At 45.1% G+C, this 19,642-nt stretch overlaps 2 protein-coding genes and 1 pseudogene across 5 annotated transcripts; 1 reads left to right on the top strand and 2 right to left on the bottom strand.

Moving 5' to 3' along the window:
* The first annotated feature begins 1,430 nt into the window (after positions 1-1,430).
* On the top strand, positions 1,431-3,105 carry LOC135543422 (interleukin-27 subunit beta-like). Of its 3 annotated transcripts, XR_010456215.1 has the most exons (6): positions 1,432-1,625; positions 1,870-1,987; positions 2,140-2,366; positions 2,446-2,612; positions 2,711-2,911; positions 2,976-3,105. XR_010456215.1 is itself a non-coding variant. In XM_064970667.1 (5 exons), exons 1-5 carry the CDS (start codon positions 1,493-1,495, stop codon positions 2,858-2,860), a joined length of 732 nt encoding a protein of 243 aa, XP_064826739.1. In that variant the 5' UTR covers positions 1,431-1,492; the 3' UTR covers positions 2,861-2,949. The 3 variants fall into 3 exon arrangements, 2 of the variants coding, with proteins under 2 accessions (XP_064826739.1, XP_064826737.1); XM_064970667.1 differs by lacking the exon at positions 2,976-3,105 and having other exon boundaries at positions 1,431-1,625; positions 2,203-2,366; positions 2,711-2,949; XM_064970665.1 differs by lacking the exon at positions 2,976-3,105 and having other exon boundaries at positions 2,711-2,949.
* Positions 2,916-6,845, bottom strand: LOC135543076 (protein CIMAP1D-like; annotated as a pseudogene).
* A 104-nt stretch (positions 6,846-6,949) lies between these two features.
* On the bottom strand, positions 6,950-13,143 carry LOC135543421 (cytokine receptor-like factor 1). 2 transcript variants are annotated; one of them, XM_064970663.1, is made up of 8 exons: positions 12,726-13,143; positions 10,225-10,503; positions 9,553-9,682; positions 9,269-9,438; positions 8,352-8,584; positions 8,164-8,257; positions 7,852-8,033; positions 6,950-7,694 (listed from the first exon to the last, which is right to left on the bottom strand). In XM_064970663.1, the coding sequence occupies exons 1-8, from the start codon at positions 12,781-12,783 to the stop codon at positions 7,671-7,673; spliced, it is 1,170 nt and encodes a 389-aa protein (XP_064826735.1). In that variant the 5' UTR covers positions 12,784-13,143; the 3' UTR covers positions 6,950-7,670. The 2 variants fall into 2 exon arrangements, with proteins under 2 accessions (XP_064826735.1, XP_064826736.1); XM_064970664.1 differs by having other exon boundaries at positions 7,848-8,033.
* Positions 13,144-19,642: the final 6,499 nt, after the last annotated feature.

The raw sequence follows: 19,642 nt of genomic DNA on the forward strand, positions 1-19,642 counted from the left end.
GAGAGGGTTTCAGAATGACGGCCATTGAATTTTTTTTTTTACTTTTTTTTGTGAACCGAGGGACTGGGACTTGAACCCGAGTTGCTGTCGTGAAAGGCAATCACGCTACTGCATCTTTCCAACAGGGTTAACCAAGTTGGTGGGATTTGTAAGGTGCCTCATTAGCGAGGATTCTTTCAATGTACATGTCGTTTATAGTGGTGAATAAAAACAGATCTTTTAAATGGCTCATTGTGATAAGGCCTTTATTTCCTGTGATAAATGTAGGATGTCTCCTCAGTCTCCTCAGTATGAGATCTCATGTTCTATAGCATGAAAGCTAATGAGCAACTGAAACATTTTCCAGTGTTTTTTTACAGCAATACAATTAATTTCCTGTATTTAACATCATATGCTTGGTCAATTTTGTTAAACATTTTTTTATTTAACTAGGCAAGTCAGTTATGAACAAATTCTTATTTACAATGAAGGCCTACACTGGCCAAACACAGATGTTGGGCCAATTGTGCACCACCCTATGGGACTCTCAATCACAGGCTGGTTGTAATCCAGCCTGGAATTGAGCTCAGGCTCAAGCACTGAGATGCAGTGCCTTAGACCGCTGCGCCACTTGGTAGCCCCAATAGGAGAGGTTCAGCATGAATTTTTTTGTATATTTTTCACAATCTAAACGTAAATATTTTGGCCAAACTGGTGGCAGTTGAAGAGTTATTTGCAAACTACGTCATTGTTTATGTAGATTTTTTTAACCCCTTCGGAGGACAAATATCTTAGTTTTTTTACAGCTTTTTTTGCTACATATACATACATTTTACCTATACATTTTACATATACATTTTACCTATACATTTTACCTATACATTTTACATATACATTTTACCTATACATTTTACATATACATTTTACCTATACATTTTACATATACATTTTACCTATACATTTTACATATACATTTTACCTATACATTTTACATACATATGTCATTGTAGATTCAAATGTTTTTTTCATTAATTATGTCATTTTCTCTTGAACCATATGGACCTGATTCTAATAATTAGTTGGTTGATAAACTGAATCAGGTTAGTTACAAGAGGGGTTGGAGTGAAAACCTACATGACGGTAGCTATCAAGTAACAGGGTTGGAGAGCCCTGTTCTGAGCCCTGTTCTAACCTAGAAATTAATGGATAATAAATAAATAATTAATATTTTATATGAGTACATTTGTAAAAGTATGAATTACCAAAGTTAACATAGATTTCCATGTTCCATGTTTGGTAAATTACCTGTAGTTTTACAACCCTAGTGTTGCACAATATCAAATCAACCTAGGGCAGGCACTGTTAGCTAGGGGGTAGGGACTTTATTTGGAATCCAGCCAATGAAAGGAGACTTTGGATTGTGGGCAGGTTTGCAGAACTGTTAATATTAGAATATTAGTCAGTCAGTCAGTCAGTCAGTCACTGTAGCCTGTCTGTTCTTAACATAAGAGGAATGTACGTCCAGCATTGTGTGTGTGTTCTGTTCTGGCTGTGTGTGTGTGCTGTGGTGACTCTTCTCAGCGGTGTACTCAGCAGCGATGGGACGGTTCTGGCGGTTCCATCAGGAGAGAACAGAGCAGAAAGGGGTGAGACTGCATTCTCAGAAATGAGGACCTGTCTGGAATACTTAAAGACAGCTATCTTCTCTCCTTTCCTTCCATCTCCACATCTCCTGTTCCTTTCTCTGTCTCGCCCCCTCCCCTCCCCTCCCCTCTCCACCCCTATTTCCTACTTTCCCCTTTTCTCTCTCCCCTTCCACTGCTCTCTCCCACTCCCCTGAGTGTATTTGAGGGGTGACTTCTGAGTGTGTGTATCCTATGCCACTGGCAGACCCCCCCTCCCCTCCAGAGGTACGTTGCTGGTCTCCCAGTTACCCCTTCAAAGCCCTCTGCTCATGGCCTGAGCCTCCACAGACCCAGCTTCCCATACAGTACATCGCCACCTACAGGTAAACTGTGTGTGTGTGTGTGTGTGTGTGTGTGTGTGTGTGTGTGTGTGTGTGTGTGTGTGTGTGTGTGTGTGTGAGAAAGAGTTTGAGAGAGAAGCTTATAGACGCTCAAAACATCCCCCTTTCTCAGTTAATCTCTCTGTATGTCCTAGTATGAAAGGCGGAGAGATCCAGCAGTGCCATCCCTACCCTACCTCTGTGCATCCTCTCCCCAGCCCAGAGTCCTCTCTCCCTAGGGTGAATGGCTCCTCTCCAGGGGCAAGGTGGCTCTGTGTCCTAAATGGTTTAAAGCTCTACACGTCTTACAAGCTCAACATCACAGGAGTCAACCATATGGGCAGCGCCTCCCACCTACAGGCCTTCACTGTAGAGGACATTGGTAAGAACCTGTCTCTCTGTCTCTCACCTATTGGAATAGCAGTAGCAGAATCATTGTGAACGTGTGTGTGTGTGTGTAGTGAAGCCGGACCCCCCTGTGAATGTGACTGTGCAAGTCATTCCCGGGAAGCTGAGGCTGTTAGTGAAGTGGGCCCCTCCCCCTTCCTGGTCTGACCGCACCCTCTTCCCCCTGAAGTACCAAGTCAGATACCACTGGGACAACAAGGGTACCCCACATGAGATCACTGTGAGTGCAGACTCTTATTGTGTCTGTGCGACCCTGTCTTTCTCCCCTTTTCTCACCCCCCCCTCTCTCAATCTCTCTGTCTCCCTTTGTCTCTGTAGTTGGATCCGTTTGAGGACACCAAGAAAGTTCTACCAGGGCTGTCTCCTGAGAGGTCTTATCAGGTTCAGGTGTGTTCCATGGAACTGATGGGGCTGGGACAGAGCAGTGATTGGAGCCTACCTATTACTGTCACTACGCCTGCACACTGAACACACACACACATACACACTGAGATAACACAGGCATACATGCGCATGTGTACACACACACACACACACACACACACACACACACACACACACACACACACACACACACACACACACACACACACACACACACACACACACAGAGATCCCACACATAGATCAACACAGATCACACCCATAGATCAACCGCATTTGTAAACCACAACTTGACTTAACAATGATAATAAAAACACTTGATTTGTAAAGCATGTTTCCAACATTGTGCTAAATGTGCTCATTAAAACAACACAGTGGTATTTAACTCAGAACTGACTCCAGCATTTCCACAAACTCCGTGTGAAACTCCAATAAAAATCAGTCGGAAACAACCACCCCCAGAGGAGTACTGCACTCTGAGTGTCTGCTGCCCAGGGAGAAGGCAGGAGGTCTGGGGAGGTGGAGCAGGACCTTCTCCGGGCTGTGGGTCCCTGGCCCAGGCTTCTGAGACTGATCGCTGGCCCGGGTAGTCCAGCTCTGGATCAAAATTAAAATCACATCCAACTTTATTTTAAGGGAAACATCCCAATACTCTAGTCTAGAGGAAGATATATGCAAGAAAATACTATACAAAATCTTCAATTGTAAATAAATAAATAGCTAAAAAGCTAATTGAATACACCTACAGCCTACATAAATAAAAGATCACGCTATGAACCTGCATAGAGAAGGACGGCTGTCGTGTGAGGTAGACGCTGGGATCAGTGCTGTTGTAGCGTCCTGGTCCAGAGGTCATGGACCGGTCTTCTGATGGAGCTCCTACCTGTCTGCGCCCCGCCACGCTGTAGCTGGCACTGGACGGCTTGTGGGGCAACTGGGAACCCATCAGGTTAGGGTGGGTGTACCTGGGAGGATGATTCAAATTATATTAATCATCTCCCGGGTGGCGCAGTGGTCTAAGGCACTGCATTGCAGTGCTAGCTGTGCCACCAGAGACTCTGGGTCGGAGCCCAGGCTCTGCCCCAGCCGGCCGCGACCGGGAAGTCCATGGGGCAACGCCTAGCGTCGTCCGGGTTAGGGAGATTTTGGCCGGTAGGTATATCCTTGCTGACCAGGTCGCTAGGGGTACGGTGTTTCCTCCGACACATTGGTGCGGCTGGCTTCCGGGTTGGATGCGCACTGTGAAGCAGTGCGGCTTGGTTGGGTTGTGTTTCGGAGGACTCTCAACCTTCGTCTCTCCTGAGCCCGTATGGGAGTTGTAGCGATGAGACAAGATAGTAACTACTAAAAACAATTGGATACTATGAAAAGGGGGTAAAATAAAATAAAATAAAAGAATGATATGAATCATATAGCATCACTCTTTACCCCCTCTGTCTCTCTCTTTCATTTGTACCGGTCAGGCGGGCACAGAATCCATTATATGGTAGCGTGTAGGAGGAAGGTCTGAGATGAGCTTTTTCTGGGCTGTAGGGACCTGCAGTCTGGAAGAGAGAGGGGAGGAGAGAGAGGGGTGAGAGAGATAAAGAGAGAGCGAGAGAGGGGGTGAGAGAGAATGTAAAGAATGTCCAGCAACAAAAGCCCACTGGGGTAATACAGTTTGATTGAACAATTTATCTGATTCAGGGAGTAGCTAGTCCAAAAGGCGCGTCTTGCCCTGCCTAGCATGGAGTAAGAAGGGGTACCGACACGGCCGAACCGGGTCATCTTGGCATCGATGTGGTACTGGGGTCCTGGACTGCAATCCACGGAGACCACTGTGGAGAAGAACGCACAATAATTAATAATAATAAAGGTCAAAAGTGAATTTAAAGGTCAAACTTGAGGAAAATGTCAGCAGTATTTTCCATCGACTTCTGCTTCCTGCCCTACTAGCCTGGAGTGTGAATCCTCACGGCAACGGTGTGAATAAGGTCTACTCACCATACAAGAGAAATAGGCAAAGAGACTGAGATTGACCTCAGAGACTTACTATTGCTGCTCATACGTCTGTGGAAGGTGTAGGCGGGGCTACTGTGCTTGGTGCGGTCATGGTTGACGTAGCCAATGGTTGGAGGGAGAGCATAGTGACCGGGGCCTGGCCCTAGCAACAAGTAATGATGGTGATGATAATGATCATGTTTATTTTCCAGTCATGTAAAACAAAAATAACAATTATTTCCCATATTCCTGCTACTCCAGTTTCTAGAGCTTCTTTATTTCACTTTTCCATTGATGTTAAAACAGAAATACGACAGTGTTGAGTACGGTCCCTGTCAACTAAATTCAAGTTTTATTATTTAAACATGTTGTATAACAGATGTCTTCAATAAACCTTTCTCTCTGCCAGCAATTATCGGAAGCCTCTTAACCTCCATGATTTGTCGATCTCTCTCTCTATTTTCCTACCCCCTCCTCTATTCCTCTTTTACACTTTGTTCTTCTGTCACTCCCAGCTAGGGTTGCCAATCCTCAGAGAATGCTTTCTCTCCCAGAGCAGTCAGTTGTGTCTGTGTGGGCAGCCCTGTGATTCGCTGGCAGCTAGAAATACAATCACCAATCAGCACAATAATAACAAGCAGGAGAGAGATTCGGTCTGGTTTGATCCTCTGTTCGTCCAAACATATCCTCTGTACGGGTCCTTCCTGCTTCACGTCTGTTGACAAAACTTTGTTAGACCACTTCAGTCAAAAGGTATCCCAGAATAAGTTGACAACTCTACTCCGTGCACACAGATCACACAGATCTCTCTCTCTTTCCTCTCTTCTTCCATCTCTTCCCTTTACTCTTTGCTGTTCTGTCACTGATTCACTCCTGGCACCATCCAGCCTCTTCAGGAAAGGCACAGCCTCAAAGGCTGAATTACAGATGGTCTTTACAAGCTGAGGAAAAGTTATCTCCATTCTGCAGCCCTGGGAACACCTGAATCACCATCTCACTTCTCTTCTTAGAGTTCATGTGTCATAGAGGCGACTCAATGTCCATGTGATGAGTACACTTCCCTGGCGACTGAGCCAGGCTTTAGCTCAGCTGGTTAATAATGTTGTGGCACGCAGATGACCGAGGTTTAAACCCATTTAGTCACGCATAGACAATTAGCTCCACTTTGCCCACCTGCAGCAATCGTTAGATGCCCCCTCTGCCTCTCTGGTACAGACTGTGATGCAGGAGGTATTTCAAATCTGACCCTTCAAAGGGAGACTCAGCAATAGGATATCATCGCACATATTGGGGCAACTTCCTGCTTAACATACATACATAAACAACAACAGAATTCAGATTTACCAAGACTGCCACTATTGTCTCTCCCTAATTTGTATTGCTGCTGTTTCTGTAAGGAGATATCTGACCTGCATAATGATGTCATATTGCTGAGTGTAGCTTTAAGTTACTGTATAGGATATCTTTTCATAAAGGGTGCTAGGAGGCAGAGAGAGGTAACTAAAGGTTGTGGGCAGAGCCCAGACCAACAAACATGGGTTAATTATTAACAGGCAGGACACCCGCAGGCCGCAGTAACGGGAACCTGCAGCCTTGTCATCAACATCAGATAAACAACGTGAGCGTTGACCTCTAAACATGCTGGATAAACAGAGTCGGGTTGCTACCAATTATGTATCGCCACAAGCTTGCCACTGTAGTGAACATGAAAATTGGACTCCTAAAATGCTCTGTCACAAAGTACTTTTAGAATAAAACAGGGCACAGGAGTCATTGGTGATGTAAGACCAGCCATGTATAAACTGGGTTAATGGAGAACATAGAGAACATAGAGAACATCATTCCTGATGTTCCCCCAGTGTAACATCAGTAACAGAAACATGACAGGCTATAAGTGCATAGGGGAACACAGTTGTGTGTCTGGGGGTGTGTGCGAGTGTGTGTCTGGAGGTGTGTGTGTCTGTGCGTGTGTGTCTGGGTGTGTGTGTGTCCGGGGGTGTGTGTGTCTGGGGATGTGTGTGTCCGGGGGTGTGTGTGTCTGTGGGTGTGTGTGTGTGTCTGTGGGTGTGTGTCTGTGGGTGTGTGTCTGGAGGTGTGTGTGTCTGTGGGTGTGTGTCTGGAGGTGTGTGTGTGTCTGTGGGTGTGTGTGTCCGGGGGTGTGTGTGAGTGTGTGTGAATAGAATGACTTCCAAACTCTTTCAAACAAAACTATAATTCATAATTAAGTCAATAACATGATCACTAACCTAACATAACTTACTAACAAAACATAATAGTTTAAATAAGACAGTATTTAAATATGATAGTACAAAAATATAGATGGTGAACTGCCTCCACAGGTAAACATTAGCATTATGGTCAGGAGGTTTTCCTGGGCAGGGCCATATGATCAGGAAAAACTCCTGACCCTACTTATTATTAAGACAGATCTCCACACTGATACAGACAACAATGTCAGTCTATAGTCTTGTAACGGTGCCCCCCCACCCCCCACTGCAGACCAGGGTTCCCAAATATTGTGTCACAGACAGTTCTAATCGGGTTTTCATGGTTTAAGACTGGGATGTGACTAGAAACATTACTATGGTCCTCCGTCTCCACTGTTCCTCCCAGTATGTTAGCTTCCACTAGAGGGTGCTGTGGATCTCTAGCTTTTCAGAGCTGCCAGGATTTCCACAGTAAGAAGAAGATCACTATTCCTCAACTTCTTATTCCTCCATGTCTTGTTAAATAATTACAGCATAGCCTAGGGCTGCTGTTGTAGAGACACTGTCCCCAAAATTGTACTTATTCCCCCTTCTTCCGTCGCTGAATGATGTATGCAAAACCACAGCATTTAGGGGAAACCATTTTTCACACACATGATGTTGTCTTGACTTTGTTGCTGGTTGTTTAAAGGCAGGGGGGATGCGTACTATAACTTATCCCCTTGTAGGACCTGAGAGAGAGAAAAACGTATGAGGATTTCCCTGAACAAGAAAAGCTGAACGATTCAAACATGATGATACAAATGATTCAATAAGACCTGTGTGCATTCCTGTGTGTGTGGTTGTTGTACGCGAGTGCAGGTGAGTTCTACTTAGATCCTTACCTACCTGGTTGCGTGTTTTGTGGCTCTTTTGCATCCAGACTCTCCATTGGTCGTAGAGTTTGATTGACATGCCGCCGCAGCCATACGCATGATTCCGTACCCAGCCAAAGAACTGCTTCAGCTCTCGACGTAACGTAGAATTGGAGTCTCCAGACTTGGAGTCACACGAACCTGATAATACACGCTCTGTAGGAGGGGAGAGAGGGGGTTAGAGTGTGTGTGTGATTGGGTGTGCATACAGTAGGTGTGTGTGTGTGTCTGTGTCTGTGTCTGTGTGTATGTGTCTATGTGTGTGCGCGAGCACGCGCGTCCTCACCACTATGAGGTGTAGAAGCAGCAGTAGGATGGCTCCATTCACTCCAGATACCAGCCCTACGAGACCCAAAGATCCCTACTGGGTTACAGCGTACCTGCATAGAACACACTGGGATTAACACATACACACACGCGCGCGCGCGCGCGCATGCACACACACACACACACACACACACACACACACCGTACCTGGACAAAATACACAGTACCCGGTCTCAGGCCTGCCAGACGACATGATGTCTGGTTCCCAACGTCATCCATGACCTTCCAGTCTGAGTTGTCCTCCAGCCGGTAGCGTATCTGGTACTTGGCCTGGAACAGGAAGTCTTTGAGAGCTGGGGGAGACTCCCATCGAACACTCAGATGGTCCTCCAGGTCACCCACACGACTCACACTCACACCTGACGGCGGGTCCGTGGTTACTGTGGACGGGGAGGGGAAAGAGGTAGCGTAACTCAGAACTACTTTAAAACAGAAAGATCCATGTAAAAGAATGCTCATTTCTTTCTTCTCTGAGTGAAGTGGATCTGACCGTAAGAGTAAGTCATACAGCACGGGTACTGTTAGTGTGTGTTATTAGTTTCACTGTGGAGGGAAATGAGGGAGCAGCGAGTAGTAACTCGAGTGGTGTAAAGCGTCAATCGCCCACCTTCCTAGCCCTGCCCCATCCGCAGGGTGTGTGTGTGTGTGTGTGTGTGTGTGTGTGCCCACCCAGCATGAGTAAAAGGAAAATGAGCTCTTCAAAAGGCAGGGTGTGTCTGGTCTTCTTCCATTTGTCAAAATGCCCGTCCTCCCCCATTTGTGTGTGTGTGTGTGTGTGTGTGTCCTTCACCCCCAAAATCCTGGATTGAGATCTAAGTAGTAGGATGAAGTTGGTCCTAGATGTTTATCTTAGGTCAGTTTTACGATTCTCCACTAATGGTTACTGTTAGGTCTTGGGCAAGGTAAGCTGATCCTGGATATGTGCCCCAGGGCAACTTTTAACTGGGGCAGATGTAAAGCTCTAAAGCCAGAGGGTCAAAGTTCAGGCACTTACTCTCTCTCTGTCTCTCTATCTGTCTCTGTCTCTCTCACACACACACACTCGCACGTACGCACACACTCACCCACGTCTAGGATATCCAGGGTTATGACATCAGAGGTGGCTGAGCCGAGCTGATTGGTGGCTTCCACCCACATCTCGTAGGGCGTGAAGAGGGCGAGGTCACGAGGTATGTAGCAAGAGTACGGCTGGGCGGCATTGTACTCCTCACATTCTCTCTCTCTGCCATACCACCTACACACACACACACACACACACACACACACACACACACACACACACACGTATTAGACTGCATTAGAATGAGTGCGTATGCGTGTGTATTAAGTGTGTGCAAGGAGTGTGTACCTGAGTTTGTATTTGAGTGTGTATTTGGTCTTGATGAAGGTCTCTCCCTGTCCTCCCGGTGCCCATCGACAGGTCAGGTCTTTGGTGTTTCTGGACCAGCAGGTTAAGTTGACTGGCTTCACTGGAGGCACTGAGGGAGAAGGTGGGTGGCGGGAGAGAGGATATATTTTAGTCCAGAATGTTCTTCTGTCTGTCTGGGGTTCAAATTCTGGGACTTTGCCAAGATTCCATCCCTTTCTGAACACAAGGTGTTGAACAGGGACGTCACGCTGAGATTAGGGCACTGTGACAACACTGTGTGTGTGTGTGTGTGTGTGTGTGTGTGTGTGTGTGTGTGTGTGTGTGTGTGTGTGTGTGTGTGTGTGTCTGTCAGACCTGTGTGTGCTTGTGTGTGTGTGTGTGTGTCAGACTCCATGTCCAGGGAGTAGTAAAGGGAGTAATGCACCACAACATGGTGTAATAACACAGGAGTTAACAGGACTAAAGACCCTACAGTTACTCATGAGACTGGTATAACACTGTTAACTTTTAGCTACGTGTGTGCGCTAGATGCTGCTGCTAGATGTGTGTGTGTGTGTGTGTGTGTGTGTGTGTGTGTGTGTGTGTGTGTGTGTGTGTGTGTGTGTGTGTGTGTGTGTGTGTGTGTGTGTGTGTGTGTTTTGCTTCACTTACTCCCAATGTAGAGGCAGGACCCGGCCAGAACATGTCCTCCATGGTTGTGACACACCAGGTTGTCCCCTGACCTCTGCCTAGAGGCTGGCAGGCCCGGCAGGGTGACACTGAGGGCCGTAGGGCTCAACACGCTGTAAGAAGAGCTGGGCAGCCGGCGGCCATTCAGGCTCCAGAACAGAGAGCTAGCGTGGAGGCCCAGATCAGGGCTGACTGAACATGTGGCAGTGAGGGTGGAGCCGATGGGCAGGGCTGGGTCCTGGGGGAAGATCCCAGCCATCTCTGGAGGGGAGAGAGATGGGATGAGTGAATAGATGGATTAAAGATTAGACACATTGTCAGACCTCTACAAGTCTCATCCTCAAGCCATGAGTGTTGAACAGCGGCCTCAGATAAAGGCTGTGTTGTGCTTTGAGGAAGCTCTTATGAAGACGTTAATTTGACCTAAACTCCTCCTCAACCACACATACACACACACACACTATTGACACCAAAACACTGGCAACACTGACGCTGTAAATGTATCATCGTGGAAAGGAAGCCAGGCCGTGATTAGCCAATCAAAAAACGATCCAGCTCCATAAAAATCATGGTCTCACCACTGCAGTATTACAGGCCAGGCAGAGGGAATGGCCCTGAATTAAGGAGCAGAACATTCAGTCCAAAGACCTCAACGACAGATGCAATTACACTTGTGTATTTACTCACGTAAATACGCAAGGGCTTTAGCCATAGGGTTCTGAAGAAGTAACTATGGGCTGTAAAATAGTATTTGTTTCTAGAAAGGTGGTCTCCTGAGGTAAGGCTGCTCATACAGATGACGGTTTAAAGGTGCAACGGTGTTTTCTTCTGGTAAGAGTGTTCTGTGCACTGATTATACAGCTTGTACAGAATGTTTGTTTTCGTTCATGTCTGAGACTGAGCATTGATCATTTTGGCAGGGTTTAATTTCCATCCAGGCACAGAGCCAAGATGGTGATCCGTTAGATCAGGTGTGTTAAGTGCTTGGATGGAACAAAAGTCTGCAACACCCTGTTTGTTTCTCAGGGGTGAAAAACATAGCTTTTTTAAATCTAAGTAAACACACACGCTGTCGAGCTAATGCCCTGTATTATGCCTCTGGTTTTAGACCCTCCTGGTTCTGGATGTCAGTCTTCAATCCCCTGGTTTCTAAAACCCTGTTTACATTTCGCTCCTGCACGGAACAGTCCAAAGGTAGTCTGTGTTTCTGTCCGTCTACGGGACAGAGGAGCCACACGTGGAACATTTGACGGAGGCCTTGTATGTGAGTGAATTGAAACAAAAAGTCATGCAACATTTAACCATATCGAGCCATGTGATGTTTCCTGAATGGCAGTTACTTTGACTATGATGAGTGAGTGGGAGTTTTCACTGGAAACGCCGACAACAACAACAGAACAACAACTAGAGAGCATCAACATGACATGGAAAGGGAGGCGAGAGCCCGTTCACAAGGCAGCCTAGAGGTCTTCAGTGGTGAGGAGGGTGCTGAAAACGCGTATTGCTTTGTTATGAATCTATCACTGGAGTAATGGGGGGGGGGGCTGCAGTGAGTCTTGCTCTTGAACCAGCAACTCTGTGGAAAGTGCAGTGCACAATCACCTGTGCCATAAAAATCCAAGACTTCTTGCTATAGAGGCATTGGCTCACTACTGTCGCATACATTAATTTCTTCATTAATCGCAACAACTGAAAATACATAAAAAGTTAATGGTTGGACAATAATAATCTAGGCCTTCGTAGTTTTATGACCTCATCTATACACACAAACTGGACACAGACACCAAATCTAGCCGACATACCTGTGATTTATTTACTTTACTTTGTATTAAACTGACGGTTAATATTCCCTGAGACCCGACCATATGATGTCACCGTCTGTAAAGCCCAGTGCTATGTGTGTTAAACAAATTATTCGCCGAACTGTTGAAATCCATCCTCTTGGGACACAGTTTTTCAATAGCATGGTCAAGAAAACCGAGATCTGTGTTTAGGATTATTATTTCATCATTTCATCAAATCTACAAGGGCTAGTGATTGTTCATGGAACTGAATTTTAAAATGTATTTAGCAATATTTTGCATAAAGCAATATCGCTTTATTTTACATGTCAAATTGTATTTTATTTCTTTATGAAATGCATTATAATTACGTTTAGCCTATTACTTTAATTTGAAATGTTTGGAAAAATATGGTAGCCTACTAAATCTTATTGCCTGTGTTCAAATTACTTAATATTTACCAAACATTGCTATTTTTAGGCCAACAATATTATGGATAATACTTTCAAAATATGTAGGATTTACAATTGTTACAGCAATTTTTTTGTACACCCATTCTCTATGAAACCCGCATAAACAATTTCAGTTTAGCGCATAAACAGGGTTTAGGACAGTAGGCTATTATCTAACAGTAGGCTATATCCTACCAAACCAGATTTACAGACAACGTGTGTTATCACATGGAAGAGCTGCTGTACTTACGTGACGATGAGGACATAACAGCAGGAATGTACAGAATCAAGAATAATAATGACAACATTTTATGGCAACTTTTATCTTCTTTCGTTCAGTCGGTAAACTCTCCACTTTTTACGCTTATATTAATATAGTATAATTTACACAGGTTAGGAGGGGACCGCACGGGTTCAAGTTGAATAGCACCGCAGTCCGAAGATGCGACAAGAGGAGTCTTTCATGCTCCGTCCAAACCTATTATTTGATCAGTTGATAGCAAACCATCTCCGGTTCCAAAGAGACCATCCGTAGTCGTGAGCTTTTCCAAACTCCGTTTAGTATTCTAGTGCTTCAACTTCTGTCTGTCTGCGTCTTCACACACAAGTTCATACTTTTCAAGCTCCTCCTCTCTCTTCCCACACAAACGCCAGTCATGTTTTCTTCCTCCCAGTCTTTTCCTCCTCCCCCCCCCCCATCTCTTGGCCTGTGATGCGTCAAGGAGTCAGATCCATTCACTTTCACCGAATCACTCTTTCCCCCTCTTTTCTCTCTCTCCCTCCTTCTTTTCTGCCTGGGGGGCTGTTGAGTGTTGAGTCACAGAGCATTATAGGTAACTTCCTCATGATGACTTTGACTCCCACACAGTGTGTGTGTGTATGTGCGTGCATGCGTGTATTCTCTGTGTCTATGCGTGTGTGATATCTGAGATGGTTTGGTGGTTGTGTTTGTGTTTGTTTTGAAGTTATGGTGACAGGTGGTGAAAGGGATGTATTGTGGTATCTTGCATAACCCATATACCCAATGCCTTGGGCTGCAGGGAACAATACATATTATGTCTTACAGTAGTAGTACATTGAGTCTACACCCCCCCCCCCCCCCCCCCACACACACACACACCAACTAGCTGAGATTGGAACTTGTCACTTTTCCCAATTATATTAAATATTTCATCAATATTTTCACCGGTCATTCCTTCAATTCTTCTTTCATTCCTACCTTCCTTCAATTCTTCTTTCATTCCTTCCTTCAATTCTTCTTTCATTCCTACCTTCCTTCAATTCTTCTTTCATTCCTTCCTTCAATTCTTCTTTCATTCCTACCTTCCTTCAGTTCTTCTTTCATTCCTTCCTTCAATTCTTCTTTCATTCCTACCTTCCTTCAATTCTTCTTTCATTCCTACCTTCAATTCTTCTTTCATTCCTACCTTCCTTCAATTCTTCTTTCATTCCTACCTTCCTTCAGTTTTTCTTTCATTCCTTCCTTCAGTTCTTCTTTCATTCCTACCTTCCTTCAGTTCTTCTTTCATTCCTACCTTCCTTCAGTTCTTCATTCCTACCTTCCTTCAGTTCTTCATTCCTACCTTCAGTTCTTCTTTCATTCCTACCTTCCTTCAGTACTTCATTCCTACCTTCAGTTCTTCTTTCATTCATACCTTCCTTCAGTTCTTCATTCCTACCTTCCTTCAGTTCTTCATTCCTACCTTCCTTCAGTTCTTCATTCCTACCTTCCTTCAGTTCTTCATTCCTACCTTCCTTCAGTTCTTCATTCCTACCTTCCTTCAGTTCTTCATTCCTACCTTCATTCCCTTTGATGTAATCACTGATTTAACATTGTAGGATTGGTGACAGTGGGTGTCATCTGATGCTTTGGATAACTCACTAGATGTCTTAATTCACATGAGCGAGACAGTGAGGTAAGGTAGACAACAGTCACAACATCCAGTCTACTCAATCATACTGCATTATCTTGTAGGATAAAAAAACACTTCAAGTTGAACATCTCAATGGGCACTATGACTAATGTCTGAAGTATACCCCTCTCTTCCTTTCTCTCAGCCGTTCTCTCGGTCTTTCTCTTCCCCCCTCATCCTCTCTCTCTCTTTCTTTCTCTCAGCCGTTCTCTCGGTCTCTCTCTTCCCCCATCATCCTCTCTCTCTCTCTTTCTTTCTCTCAGCTGTTCTCTCGGTCTCTCTCTTCCCCCCTCATCCTCTCTCTCTCTCTTTCTTTCTCTCAGCCGTTCTCTCGGTCTCTCTCTTCCCCCTCATCCTCTCTCTCTCTCTTCCTTTCTCTCAGCCGTTCTCTCGGTCTTTCTCTTCCCCCCTCATCCTCTCCCTCTCTTCCTTTCTCTCAGCCGTTCTCTCGGTCTCTCTCTTCCCCCCTCATCCTCTCTCTCTCTTTCTTTCTCTCAGCCGTTCTCTCGGTCTTTCTCTTCCCCCCTCATCCTCTCTCTCTCTTTCTTTCTCTCAGCCGTTCTCTCGGTCTTTCTCTTCCCCCCTCATCCTCTCTCTCTCTTTCTTTCTCTCAGCCGTTCTCTCGGTCTCTCTCTTCCCCCCTCATCCTCTCTCTCTCTCTTCCTTTCTCTCAGCCGTTCTCTCGGTCTCTCTCTTCCCCCTCATCCTCTCTCTCTCTTTCTTTCTCTCAGCCGTTCTCTCGGTCTTTCTCTTCCCCCTCATCCTCTCTCTCTCTTTCTTTCTCTCAGCCGTTCTCTCGGTCTTTCTCTTCCCCCCTCATCCTCTCTCTCTCTTTCTTTCTCTCAGCCGTTCTCTCGGTCTCTCTCTTCCCCCTCATCCTCTCTCTCTCTTTCTTTCTCTCAGACGTTGTCTCGGTCTCTCTCTTCCCCCTCATCCTCTCTCTCTCTCTTTCTTTCTCTCAGCCGTTCTCTCGGTCTTTCTCTTCCCCCCTCATCCTCTCTCTCTCTCTTTCTTTCTCTCAGCCGTTCTCTCGGTCTCTCTCTTCCCCCCTCATCCTCTCTCTCTCTCTCTTCCTTTCTCTCAGCCGTTCTCTCGGTCTCTCTCTTCCCCCCTCATCCTCTCTCTCTCTCTTTCTTTCTCTCAGACGTTCTCTCGGTCTCTCTCTTCCCCCCTCATCCTCTCTCTCTCTTTCTTTCTCTCAGACGTTCTCTCGGTCTTTCTCTTCCCCCCTCATCCTCTCTCTCTCTTCCTTTCTCTCAGCCGTTCTCTCGGTCTCTCTCTTCCCCCCTCATCCTCTCTCTCTCTTTCTTTCTCTCAGACGTTCTCTCGGTCTCTCTCTTCCCCCCTCATCCTCTCTCTCTCTTGCTTTCTCTCTTTCTCCCCCTCTCTTCTTTGAGTCAGTTAGTGTAACAAAGACTGAGGATGTTAACTGATTCAGAGGCAAATGTCCCACAATGCCATGCTTTCTCTTGGCTCCCGGAGGCGCCCGTTGTTCCCGAGGTGATTCCCGCTCATGGTGTGGCGACTGTGTCCGGGCATCCCGTAAGTGTGAAGAAAAAATTTCAATGAACAAGAAAACCCCGTGTTGTGTCACTTTAAGACTGTAAGAATGAAACTGATTTGCTAAAGGGGGTCGATTGATCTGAAGGGACTGAAAGGAGAATGTTTCTAATCATTTCAAAAAAATGGTCTGTTAGTTGGCACACACACACACACACACACACACACACACACACACACACACACACACACACACACACACACACACACACACACACACACACACACACACACACACACACACACACACACTGAGGGTAAGTTGGTTCTGGATCTGTGACTGACTGCCTACAACCATGCTGAAACATTGAGGAGGACAGATTGGAGATGGTTCAATCCAGCACTACTGTAACAGACATGGGAAGACAGGCTTATTCCCTTTAAACCAGACCACGCTGATGGGAACATGGGCCTAAGGCAAAACCATGTGGCTGAAAACAAGTGGTTTAACCCTGTGAGACCCACGGTTGCAAAAATGCAACGCTGCCTGAATTGCATCACGTAAACTACACAATGATGTCAAACACTACCTAGTGCATCTCCTTAGACCCAGATTCATGTCGTACTAGTATTTGTTATGTTGGTATGATTATTGTGGTATCAGTAGCCTCTGAAACACTAGAAACCTGTCCTCTCATCTGAGACCACACTGGTCCCCTACACAAGCACAGTGTATGTTGGTAGCCATCCATGCAAGTACATCACTTGAAATATTTTTTTCCTGTGTTCTGATTATGTAAAAAATGAAAAATGAATCAAGAAACAAACATTCTGAGCCAGAGCTAGAGGTAGTTTTGTAAATGATGCAAAAACGCAACATTGGGCTTAAATGGTTGCAAAACTGAGAGATTTTTTCTCTTCCAAATTCTACAAATATGGACAATCAAAAACTTCAATAGTTACTTGGATGTTCCTTCTACACATCAAAAGAACAGGCAAAAAAAGGTGTGGTTTATGAGGTCAAAATTCTGCCATCGACAACCATTCATTTTGTTGTAAAGGAGCAAGATAGTTCACCCAGAAAGGACAACTAAATAAAGCAGGTTAGATGTTCTTCATACATAGAAAAAACATTAAACAGTTGATCCTTTTAAAAATATATGTTCAAATTTGCTATTTTAGACAAAATGACTTCATTTCAGATTCATATACCATTTGACATTTTACATCACATGTTAATGTTTTGGATTCATGTGATGTTCATTCATTTGATGTGATTTTTTATAGATGTTCACAGTTTTCTTTAACGTAAAGTTTTCATACATTGAAGTCCAATGTGGCTTTTTGCAAAGTTTCCAGAAAATTGTTCTATAAACATGAAATTAAAAAATCTGATTATTTTCATATCGGGGGCCTATTACAAGTATTTCTGAAGGGGAATAACATGCTTTCCTCATTTGGTTCTATGCTTGTGTCTCACAGGGGAAAGATGATTCCATTAAGGGGCACATCAAAAATGTAATCCAGTACTGTAGATTCCAGTACAATAGAATAGAATAGAATAGATTGTGATGATACATGTATTATTCTCCTCTGATTATGGACCCTGCAGGAGGTTTTAGCAGAGGTTACAGTTAGAGCCCTCTAATCAGGACTGGGAACCACTCCAACTCTATCTGAGTACAAGATGATGTACCAGGGGAGAGATAGAAAGAACAGGAGGGAGGAAGAAAGAGTGATGGAGCAAGAAAGTGAGGGGGATAGAGACACAACGAGTTGGAGAGAGAAGGGGAGGGACAGAAAGAGAGAGAGAGAGGTAATCAGAGAAAAGCAGAGAGAGATCATTTCCTCTCAACATACCTAGAGGCAGCCCCAGAGGTCCAATCCTGCCTGATTAGGAGAAGAGTGTTGTTTGAAGACCATCAGTACCTGGTTATGAAGCCGTTCCATCCAGAGACATAAAGCAGGGCTACTCCTTTCTGAGGAATTCAGAGGGATGGTGCATATGTGTGGGGATTATACCCCTGAAAAAGGAGAGAACCAATCAGGCTGTCATTCCTCCTCCTCACATAGAGAGAGTCTCTCTCTCTCTTTCTCAATGGTTTCCCTGAAATAATGCATGACAGATGTATGTCAACCTCTTTCTTCTCCCTCTCTCTGTCTGTCTCTCTTATGGCAGGGCCTCCAAAACATGCCAACGTAACGTACGTTTCTCCCTCTCTGTCTTCCTACGTCTCTCTCTCACCCTCTCTCCCTCTGTTCCCATCTGGACCCAATGTGTTGGTCTACTCTATGCCATCAACAATAAAAATTTAAAAAACACTACATTGAGGAGAAGGGGATCAAGGTTTTGTCTGTAAATCCCTCTGGTTTTATGGCCTGAATTACAAGTACATGTGAAGTGCGTGTTCATTTGAACTAGCTGGGTTGGATAGATTGGATACTGGCTGGATACTGGCTTTCACCCGTAGTCTACTCCCCAACCCAATAATGTGGAGCTACAGTACGACTGAGAGGGCCTGTTGCTCCATTTCTATCCATTGGAGGGCAGTACCTACAAACTTGTACTGTATGTGTCAATGACTGTATATGTAGGCAATAAGACCCGAGGGGGTGTGGTATATGGCCAATATACCAGGCTAAGGGTTGTTCTTAGGCATGATGCAACGCGGAGTGCCTGGACACAGCCCTTAGTCGTCGTATAACGGCCATATATCACAAACCCCCGAGGTGCCTTATTTCTATTATAAACTGTTTACCAATGTAATTAGAGAATAAAAAATAAGTGTTTCATCACACCCATGGTATATGGTCTGATATACCACGGCTGTCAGCCAATCAGCATTCAGGGCTCGAACCACCCAGTTTATAACAGTGCATATCATATATTTTTGCATATCCCAACTCCCCCTGAAACACCCGCAGGGAGTCAGGTCAAGGCCAGGGTCGCCATTGTACAGTGCCTAATTTTCATATTAGGTTATCAAATATATATAATAATATATAATAATCTTCTATCATTTCCCCTTTCCCCTCTGCTACAGCCTCTGTGAAAACCACCACTGCCTCTGCTGTCTCCCAGGGCACTGCCAGTTCTACTACAGCCTCTGTAAGTGCTCTTCTCTGCTACAGCCTCTAAGACAACTCAGAACACTTCTTAACTAATATCATTACAACCATAAAAACATGGCAGAAACAAAACTGTATCAGTGTAACGGTTCTGTAACGACAGACGCTGGGCGACGGAAAGCAAGTACAGGGTGTGGATTTAATAGTAAATAGACATGAAACAAAACAAGAACAGAGTCTGGACAGGAGAAACATAACTACATCAATGCTGACTCGGGGCTGAAACGGAGGAGGTGACAGATATAGGGAAGGTAAAGGACATGATGGAGTCTAGGTGAGTACCATAATTAAGCACAGGTGCATGTAACGATGGTGGCAGGTGTGCGTAATGAGTGAACTGGTGACCTCGAGCACCGAAGAGGGGGAGTGGGAGCACGTAACAATCAGTGTTTTGATATGATGAAGATATTGTGAGTAATCAGATTCATCTATTTTTGTCTTGTTTCATTTTCAGGAGAGCTGATTGGTGTGTGGACTACCTGCTCAGGCAGACTGGGAAGGCCATGCAGGACAGGGGCCCTGAGTCGGAGGAGACTGATTTTGAGGACTATGCAATGGACCCCACAGTTGGTAGTCTTCTGGATGACTTCACCACCACCACCACTACTGACTTCTCTACTGCGTG

Source organism: Oncorhynchus masou, chromosome 7, assembly GCF_036934945.1.
Source record: "Oncorhynchus masou masou isolate Uvic2021 chromosome 7, UVic_Omas_1.1, whole genome shotgun sequence".
In the NCBI taxonomy this organism is placed as follows: Eukaryota; Metazoa; Chordata; class Actinopteri; order Salmoniformes; family Salmonidae; genus Oncorhynchus; species Oncorhynchus masou.